This window comes from Octopus bimaculoides, chromosome 4 (assembly GCF_001194135.2).
Source record: "Octopus bimaculoides isolate UCB-OBI-ISO-001 chromosome 4, ASM119413v2, whole genome shotgun sequence".
Lineage (NCBI taxonomy): Eukaryota > Metazoa > Mollusca > Cephalopoda > Octopoda > Octopodidae > Octopus > Octopus bimaculoides.
The window spans coordinates 95,837,131-95,847,139 of NC_068984.1; the positions used below are offsets into that span (position 1 = coordinate 95,837,131).

A 10,009-nucleotide genomic window follows, 5' to 3' on the forward strand; every position below is an offset into this window, starting at 1 on the left:
TACAAAACTACAATAATCATAAGATAGATTGATTATTCAAATTCCACTATTATTTCTCTTTCCTCTGTTTATACTTTATCTAATAAGAATAATATAATACACCTAATAATAATAATTGACTCCTTTGTATGCATATACATATATATATAAATATATAGATATGTATTTATGTATATGTAAAAGTGTGTATATATGTATATTTATAACTTAACCTAATGAACCTTCTAAACTCTCTGACAAAGCCCAGAGGCACACTCAAGTACCTTAATCTTACCTACCAAATACTTCAGTTCACTGAAGGGATGGAAATAAAGTGGGGTACTATGACCTCTTGGCTGAAACAGCTGTAAGAAACTATTCTACTTTCTATGTTTTATATTTTAATAATTACTGGTATTTTTATATATGTAAAGCATAATATGTTATACATGTATGTATATTGTTGTAACTGTTTTTTTTAAAAAGTAAATAAACATAATATAATGTCTAAAAGTTGATGAATACCACCTCTTGATCCCCCCCATTTTCTTATTGCCGTATAAATTAAGGGTAAAACAACTTTTCACACTCATCCATTTATTACATTCAGTAGTGTAATTGCCATGCAATGAAAAAAAAAACACTTGTGTATTAATAATTGGGTATTCTACCAGCAGTATATTGGGTAGATATTATCCTTTAGTTGGTTGGATTCACAACCTCTAACTCTCTTGGAATTATATATATACATATATATATATATATATATATATATATAATACAAATGATATGAGTATATGCTTGTATACATACATATATGTACATACCTACATCTACATGTATATATAGATGCATATCCGGGTACAGGACGTCAGAAAAATGAACGGGAACATAAAACACAAAAACGGACAACAGAACGAACTCATAGGAAAACAGATGAGCCACTTATGGAATTTTTCCTTCATCAGCTGCCTCTATTCTAAACTAGGCGTTTCGAAGATAAGGCAGAACGCGCTCTTAGAATAGCTCTTCCTGAGTAGTGGATTAACCCACTAAACAGAGGATTCCAAGGTAGCAAACACAAACCAAGACAGGAAAAATAAGACAGTGAAAACAACATTAAAAGGCTGTAGGGCCAAACGCAATGAGATATTGAACGCTGTGATATGACGAAGCTGATATATATATATGTAGTTAATTCGAGGAAGTCCTGATTAGGGATCATATAATCCAAGGTATTCCACTGGTTGAATTTGTATCATATAATGGTTAAGTCATTTGTATCTGTTTAGGATTATTAAGATTATTAATAGAGAGGGTAAAACAAGTAGAAGAAAATGGAGAATAAATGGATGTAATTACTGATTTACTTGCATGTTGTAGAAAGATAACATCTTTTTAAAAAAACATTACAAATAAATTGGAAGTTGAAAGCTCAAAAAAGTTAAGAAAAAAAACATAAGAACCTACATAAGAATGAATGTGGCAATTTTCTTGACATTAAACGTTTGGAAACTCCTATCTGCTTGTTGTCCCAAGCTCTCTGACTCCGACAGGATCAGACATGCCCAATTCACTCCAGTGTTGGAGAGCTTCATCCAACTCCCTGTTGGTACTGGTCCATGTTGGAGAGGAGAGGATGTTGCTCACCAGGGTGGAGCAGGTGTAAGTGGAAGAAAGGAAGCAGAGGAGAGAGAGGGACAAACACTTTCAAAGACCAAGACCCCCAACTTGCTTGGGCAATGCAGCCTGATCGTGGGATGTTGGAGAGAGCCTGACATTGACCAAGCATTCGAGTCTCTCAAAGATTAGGTTGTCGAAGTGTTGGAGGTAAGAAGGGAATCGGTGAGAGCAGCTGACTGAGCAAAAATATAGAAGCTTAGGAAACGAAAGGTAATTTCTAAGTATGAAGAAACCTTGATGGGGTTCGATTGCTTCTATATTCTTCAGCAATTGCTCTAAAGCAGCCACCTTCTACTGGAAGATAGACTCAAAGGCAAGGTCAATAATTGGGGCTCCTAAGGAGCACCAAATAGATGAGGGAGGAACTGCAATGGAAGGGAAGAACTCTGTAAATAGGTCTATAGTTTGTTGATATTGAGGATCCAGAGCTCACATTTGGAGCTGTTTATTTGGAGACCCTGACAACCAAGCTCCTCAACCATCTTGTTTGCAATGGCCAGAACCCTGTCTGGAGGTTCCCCCACCAAACAAGCGTCATCGAGATACCAGACGTTGAGGTCTAGCTCGACTCCCCCCTCATCTTGGTGATGTCATCAATGCCCAGTGCGAATAGACCCGAGTGGGTCGCCCTGTTGGACATCTAAGGTAGAGGTGATGATTTGGTCACCGATAAGCCTGCCATGCAAAGCGGTAGAGTTGTGGAACCTTCTCTCTTACTGAGCTGAGGACAGCATCGCGGCTGACGGAGTTGAATGTATTCCTTGGGTCAAGTTTTAGGATGACCTTCGGTGACAAGGAGGACAAGTTGGTTGCGTGGGCAGCGGCTTCACATCCTAATTTGGTGCCTAAAAGTAAACATATATTTCGAAAGAGAAATTTATAAATAACTGTAACATGTATTATTTTTATAAGAAATGTTTTATGCTTAACAATGCAACCTTTATAAGTTAAGTAAATGATGCCACTTAGTAATGAAATCAGAGATGTTTAATTATTTCCTTATTCGTTTCACTTACTCATTGTAGCCACGTTTATCTTTGTACATTCCCGGCTTCATTTTCAGTTCGACACCTTATGTTTATGAAATGAAAGGCTGCCGAAAATATATTTTAAAAATTATGTATTTTTGTTCTTAGGACATGAAAAAAAAATTCTTTCGGTCATTTCTGTTCTAGCGCTATTGCTGCAGTAGACCGGAAGTTTGTGGTGTAGATTTAGTACTATTAAATAGCTATTTCTTCATTTATAAACGAAATATACTTGTTGTAATTAGTTTTCAATATTTTATCTAAAGTTTAGTTTAAATCCATATGAGTTTGTTTTGATTTATATCTCAGAAATATCTATAATATTCAGGAACTATTTCTTCTCTAATTAGTTGTTTGCCGGAAGCGTGCTATATCACTCTCTTACTCCATCTGTGTTACAGTCTGCAGACATGAGGTGAGTTTGTCTCTAAGCATTTAAGTTTAAATCCATTATCTATATTGAATAACCTTTCAATAATCGTTTATTTATCATATTAGATATCTTAAGTAACACATTCACTGAAAATATGACATGTTCCGTTGGTAATTTAGCCATAGTTAATATGTATACATGTGGTCGTCTCTCTGCCACGATGTTAAAATGTCTGACAAAATCAAGCATGCTTCTTCATACTACTTTAGCCTGACTGCATTAATTATATTATTTACTTATTTTAAGTAAAACAATTTATTATTTCACTTTTTTGGTAAGAAACTAATAAAACCCTCTTTAGTTATAGAAAATATTTAAAACCAAACTTCTATTTTTGAAAATACCATTGTATTGAACATAAATTTAATATTTGTGGTAAAGTTGAAAAAGCAAATAAAATATTTTTTCATGTAGATGATCAACTCTGCCTCTCATACAGCAGTATCTATATCTACCTCTATCTCATCAATCAATCATACCTACACGTGTATATTTAAAATGTCTTGAATAACAGCTTCAGCATTGGCTTCCTATTGAACCCTTTTGGTAAATTTTTTACAAGTTCACCCATTTTGCCCTCATTGTGGAAAACTTTTTTTTAGAATGTACAGAAATCTCTTGTATAATACTAAACGTGTGTGTGTGTGAGGTTACACATGTATTGACATAAATACCATATTTTAACGTATATAAGGAATCCCCTAATTTTTGGGGCTTAAAATTTGGAAAAAGGTTTTGTATGGGATTATAATACTATCCATGTATAAAAAAACTCCCCATATTTTATTAACCTAATTTTTAACAAAAAGGGTTATACACAAAAATACAGGGTACTATTCAAGAAGAGCGGTCCCGGTGCGCACACTTGCGCATCCGGGCTAGCGAGTCGTGGCTAGTCGATTCTACGACTACTTAGCGCGAGTGCTATTTACGTAAATAATTTATTTAAACAAAGTAAATAAATTATACACTACCTGTTTTTGGTAAAGAGTCCATTAAAAAGTTGTTCTTTCAAAATGTACTGGTTGTTCAATGATATCTACATGAGGGACCATTACAAGTAATTGTTTTGCGTAACTCCTACCAAATTGGTGGACTTCGGCACATCGTAGAAATAGATGAATCTATGATGTGCAAGCGCAAATATAGCGGAGGATGGGATAGAGGATAAAAATAGGCGAAACTTTGTTTAAAAAAGATTATTTACTTTGTTTAAAAAAAAAAACCCTCATACATGTTTTGCGCATTCGCGCTAGATATTCGTTGTAGTCGCATCTATTTCTGCGCACTCGCGCTAGGTAGTCGTGGGATCGACAAGTCACGACTCGCTTGTGCGAGTGCGCGCACCGGGAACACTGTTCTTGAATAGTACCAAATTGTATATAAATACCTGGCATAAATACAGAAAAATTGGCAACTTTATCGTTTGTGTAAAGAATGATTTTTCTTGCAATCTCATTTCTTCTTTTGTCCTCCTGTAAGATAGTGCTTTTAAAGAACAACTATCGTTAATGATTATGTATTAATTTACATGCGCATAGGTGTTATATTTTGCATTTTCATTTGTCTAAGATTACGTATACTTGGAATTTTGCTATTAAAATTTCTGAAATTTTGTGTCTTACAATTTCATCCATTTTATATTTTTAGTAACTTGCGACTACAAAAGCGGCTTGCAGCTGCTGTTCTTAAATGTGGCCGGAATAAAGTGTGGCTTGATCCTAATGAAACTAGTGAAATAGCCAATGCCAACTCGAGTAAGAATTTTTTTTTTTTAAAGAGATTTGATACTTTTGGGGAATCTTGAATTTCTTTCAACTACTTTGTTTTTCAAATTTTCACTAGATTATTTTGCAAAAATGTAGTTCTGATGTAGTTTCGCATGCTGATAATGAAAATCACATTAATTTTTTTTACAAAAATTATTAAGTTAATAGCATTTCAAGTTAACTAATTTTGGCCAATTGACAGTATCCGTTTGGTGGTATATTGTGTGTGGTGATCTCTATTGACTTAGAGATCAACTCAAAACTTTACATGGAGTGGTGCTTAAGCGTTGTTTACAATTTTGAGGGTCATAAATTGACTTCAGTTTAAATGTTAATTGTAACACTCAACCAATACTTAAACCACCTTCCTCAAGCAAGGTACAGTGTTTCATCTTTGTTTTTTTTTACATATGGGAGGTAGTTTAAGGAAGGTTTGGCTGCTATTTCTAGCATGTTGAAACGTTTGTGTTGTTATCAGTACAAAAGATACTCTGCCAAATGAAAATTGCTAATTGGCTAAAATTGCATAATTTTAACTGCTGAAAACTTAAATTTCTTGTGGGGTGGGGGTGGAAGAAAAAAATCAGTGTGCCTTTTGTCTGCAAAACTAACTGATTTGAAAATAATCTGGTGAGAATTTGAAAAACTGGTTGGAAGAAATTTAACAAGACTCCTTTAGATACTAAAAGTGATAGTGGTTGTAATTTATAATTTTGTGAGTTTAGTTTGAGGTAAATTAATGTTAGGAAAGAATTTTGAAGTTCTCAGTGCATGACAATTTGTTATATGTACTGTTTGACAATATGTTAACTTACATTTTATTTCTGGGTTTTAACAATATTTTCATCCCCAGAGTTTTCTCTGACACTTTTGCAGCTTATTCATTATAAAATTATAGGTTCTTTGTTTGATCAGGGACAACAAACACATGCATGCAAAAATTTCAATATATAGGCATAATTTCAACAGCTCCTCTTTGTTCATACAAATTAGTTTGTTAGGCATCCATATTGACCAAAAGTCAATGGGAAAAAATAAAAAAAAATAAAAAAACTCAACAAACTTTATACCGAGTCCTCAAGACATTTTTGGACCTTGCAGACAGTTCAGTTTCTGACCATTCTCCAAACAATATTTAGTCCCAAGTCATTTACTGAAAAATTGGATGGTTTGAAGCTAAACATTGAGTTTTCTTACTGGTTCTATGAATGTACATAGAAGAAATACATTGCTCTGATTATCAGAGCTAAAGCCTTATCTGCTATTAATTCAGTGATTAACTCCAGTTGTCACTAGCCATTTTCCAAAGAAAGTTTCCAGAAAAATAAACTGAAAAAAATTGCAAAATTTAAGCAGATAAATAATACAGAAAAGTATTGAAGTATTTTTTTAAAAATCTGAGTTCATAACTAAGGCTGGTTCAATGCAGGTGGTATAGGACTGACAGCTGTGTGGATTATGTCATACAGAATGTTAAGGAGGAAAAGTGTGGGGCATTATTATACATCAGAGTCCAGTGTCAAAGAAGTATATTTGTTATGGTAATCTCATGCTAAACTTGCTTTATTGAGGGAGAGGACATTGAAGAGCAAGTCTCTTGTAGATTTTACTATGGATATTGATGGTTACAGAGTAAGGAAGGATTGACACTTTCTCATCTTAGGAGATATTGGAAGTGGCATGATTGGTGTACAGCTGGCAATGTTAGACGTGGTTCATCTGTAGAAGTAGCAAAAGTCATTTAACACATAATTGTACATTTTGTTGTGAAATAAAATAATTACTGATTTTGTATCTTATTGCAGGGCAAAATATCAGGAAGTTAGTCAAAGATGGTTTAATTATCCGCAAACCCGTGCGTGTCCATTCCCGTGCCCGTGTCAGGAAGAACAAGATTGCTCGAAGAAAGGGAAGGCATATGGGTCCTGGTAAAAGGAAGGGTACTGCCAATGCTCGAATGCCTCAAAAAATTCTTTGGATTCGACGTCAGCGTGTGTTACGGCGACTTCTAAAGAAATACAGAGAATCTAAGAAAATAGACAAGCACTTGTAAGTTATTACTAAAGTTTAACAATGCATGTTGCTGTGGTAAATTAATTTCACAAATTATCTCAGATTGTAGGTGATAAGATTGCTATATACAGATGTTTGGTAAAAGGTTTATATTTTCTATGTATTGGGGGTGGATTAGCCAAACTAAAAAGAGGGCCTGGTCCTTAACAAGTTGCATCCTTGTTTGCTAAGAAAATGTTATAAGCAAATTCAAACTGCCAATGTTGGTCAGTTGGTTGTAGGATAGGATAAAGTTGTTGGATAAAGGTTTTAAGGTTGCATCATGCTCTCCTGCCTACCTCACTTATTTTCTATGGATACATGCCCTTCCTAGCAGTAACCACTTAATGGCATGTACTGGGTGCCACTAGCATTACTGAGGTTGTCAATCAGTTTGCAAGATGATGAACCAAGAGAAACAGGCATCTTTATGCTGGGAGATGAGGGTTGAAATATAAGAGAAGGAACCACACCAGAACAGGTTTCTCGCTGTAGAGAGACTATTAGGACTGCTCAGGAGATGGTGGATGGGATGGGGAAGGGAAAAAACTGGTGATAGGGAGTCTGCATGGCCTCTCTAGTGACAAGAAGTAAATCAAAAGATGAGAATGATTCTAATGTAATATTGATGTATATTAACCTTTCCTTAAAATACCCTTTATGTTTTGTACATGGTATTATGAATGCTAACAAGAACTTATACATTATGTAATAATGTGCATCTATAACTATGTGTATGGAAATCCCAGAAAAATATCTTCTATATAAAATACTTTCACTTTACTCTTGTATTATGATGTATGAAAAAGAGTGTTTAGTCTGTTTTATTGCAGTTAATGAAAAAAACATTATAAATGAAAGAAAACTGGAATCTGCAAGTGGTTTTTTTGACCTTCACTAGTGTAGGCCATAAAACTGCCTGCTGTAGAGAACAGGAAATCACATGATCATATTATGTCCTCAAAGCTCCCTTGCCTGCAACACTTTTTGGGTTTGCTATAACAGTTTCTTTTAATATTCTCAACTCTTGATTTAGTGATGAAGAGATGGAATATTTCTTTACTGTCAGCAGATTCCCTGAATTTCTTTGTTCTAGCTTTGACTGAAAGGTATTTTAACTGGGATCAGATACTTGCTAATTCTCCAAATAAAGTCTTGAGTTGGATCTTTCTGATTTGGTGGGCGCCACTTTTTATTTGTTTTATTTTGTGTGTTTCTACCAAAACACTTTCAAACTTTGTGTTATTTTGTGTTATAGAATAGATAAAAATTTTTGTATTTGAAGTTATTTCATGTAAAAAAAATTGTTGTATTTCGGTAATTTCAATCAATCACTGACGCCTATTGAGGTGAAAACAATTACTGCTATGGATTGTCAAGAAAACGTGTGGTGTAATGGAATCTTTTCCTTTGAATAAAATTAGTGCCGTTTGTCAACAACAATCGGCAGTACTGTTATTTATGACATCGTTTGTGCGTTAGGGTTAGGGTTATGAGTATTTTTGCCATATTTGGTGAAAATCTGTTCAATACACCGCCACAAACCTTTTAACCAAATTTGGCAAAAATACTCCTAACCCTAACTCTAAAACCCTAATGCTAAAACCAGTACAAACGCACGAACGATATAAATAACAGTACCGCCGATAGTTGTTGTTGACAAACAACGACACTAATTTTATTCAAGGGAAAAGATCCCATTACACCGCTAGAACATGTTTACATTCCACAGCAGTAATTGTTTTTACCGAAATACGACAATTTTAACACAAAATAACTTTAAAAAGATAAAATTTTCTCAATAACACTTAAGAGTAAAAGATGTTTTATGTGACACATTCTACCAGTGTCCCAAGTTTGAAAGTGTTTCATTAAGAAAACAAGTGGCACCTGCCAAATCAGAAAGATCCCTTGAGTTAGAGAAGATGATTTTGGCTACACTGAAAAGGCAGCTATGCTAAATAGTCTTCATCTAATGATCATTAGAATAGATCATATACAGTGTCATGCAAAATACATGTAACACTACTGTTATAAAACAATGATGCTACAATGTTTCTATTTAAATCAGTTTAATAATGATAGTTATTTTACTGACCCCCACCTCTAATATTTATTTGTTAAAACATGAAATACAGTCAACTTGATGGCAGTGAAGGGGTGAAACAGTAATCTGATTTGTGTGATGAATCCTATGTTATTTCATTGTTAGTAAATCTTAATATTTTCTCTCTTAAGTAATATGGTAAATGTCATTTAGATGTGTATCAATGGTTTTGAACTGAGTGAGCAATTGTATTTTCTTTCAGATACCATGATCTTTATTTGAAGTGCAAAGGTAACATCTTCAAGAATAAGCGTGTATTAATGGAATACATTCACAAGAAGAAGGCTGAGAAACAGAGAACTAAATTGCTCAGGTGAGTTTTTGTTTACTTAATATTTTCTATATCACAACTCTTACTTCATTATCTATGAGTGTCAGACCAAGTGAGATAAACATGTAATAAGAATGGTTTTTGGGTTGGCACAAGTGAAGTACTGTAATATATAAAGTTGTGTAGAGCCTATACTGCTTGACTGGGGAGAAATATTGTTCATAGATGAGGAAACTGTTTCACATGAAGTATTTAAAAATTAATCTACAACTGATTTCCAGATGATCTTTATTATTATTGATCACTAGTAAATGTGGGATGGGAGATTCTGATGTATTGAAGAATAAAGTCTTCAGATTTGATGGTCTTGTCTCAAGAACAGTAGAACACATTGGAAAATGTATTTCTCTACATTTCTTGAGCAATGACTGGAGTAGCTTTAAATAGGGTTGAATTTAGTTCCTTATATAAATGGAAACAACGCTCATTATTTCATATTTTTTCCCTCAAGCTTTCTAAAATCACTAGATAAGCTCCCTTATATATATATATATATATATATATATATATATACAATTATAAGATCTGGTAATTAGTCATTAATTAATCATCATCATCATCGTTTAACGTCCGCTTTCCATGCTAGCATGGGTTGGACGATTTGACTGAGGACTGGTGAAACCGGAT

The 10,009-nt window shown here is 34.0% G+C and overlaps 1 protein-coding gene and 1 long non-coding RNA gene across 2 annotated transcripts in view; one reads left to right on the plus strand and one right to left on the minus strand.

The window, feature by feature from the left end:
• Positions 1-1,328: 1,328 nt before the first annotated feature.
• LOC128247609 (uncharacterized) lies at positions 1,329-2,934 on the minus strand. The gene is made up of 2 exons (XR_008263980.1): positions 2,679-2,934; positions 1,329-2,507 (listed from the first exon to the last, which is right to left on the minus strand). It is a non-coding gene; the product is annotated as an uncharacterized LOC128247609 (long non-coding RNA).
• Positions 2,935-3,022: 88 nt separating this feature from the next.
• Positions 3,023-10,009, plus strand: part of LOC106870909 (60S ribosomal protein L19) — an 11,147-nt gene continuing 4,160 nt past the window's right edge. The window contains exons 1-4 of the mRNA XM_014917142.1: positions 3,023-3,105; positions 4,774-4,880; positions 6,698-6,941; positions 9,254-9,364. Of these exons, the coding sequence (XP_014772628.1) occupies positions 3,101-3,105; positions 4,774-4,880; positions 6,698-6,941; positions 9,254-9,364 (467 nt within the window). The 5' untranslated portion in view covers positions 3,023-3,100. The remainder of the gene's footprint in view (positions 3,106-4,773; positions 4,881-6,697; positions 6,942-9,253; positions 9,365-10,009) is intronic.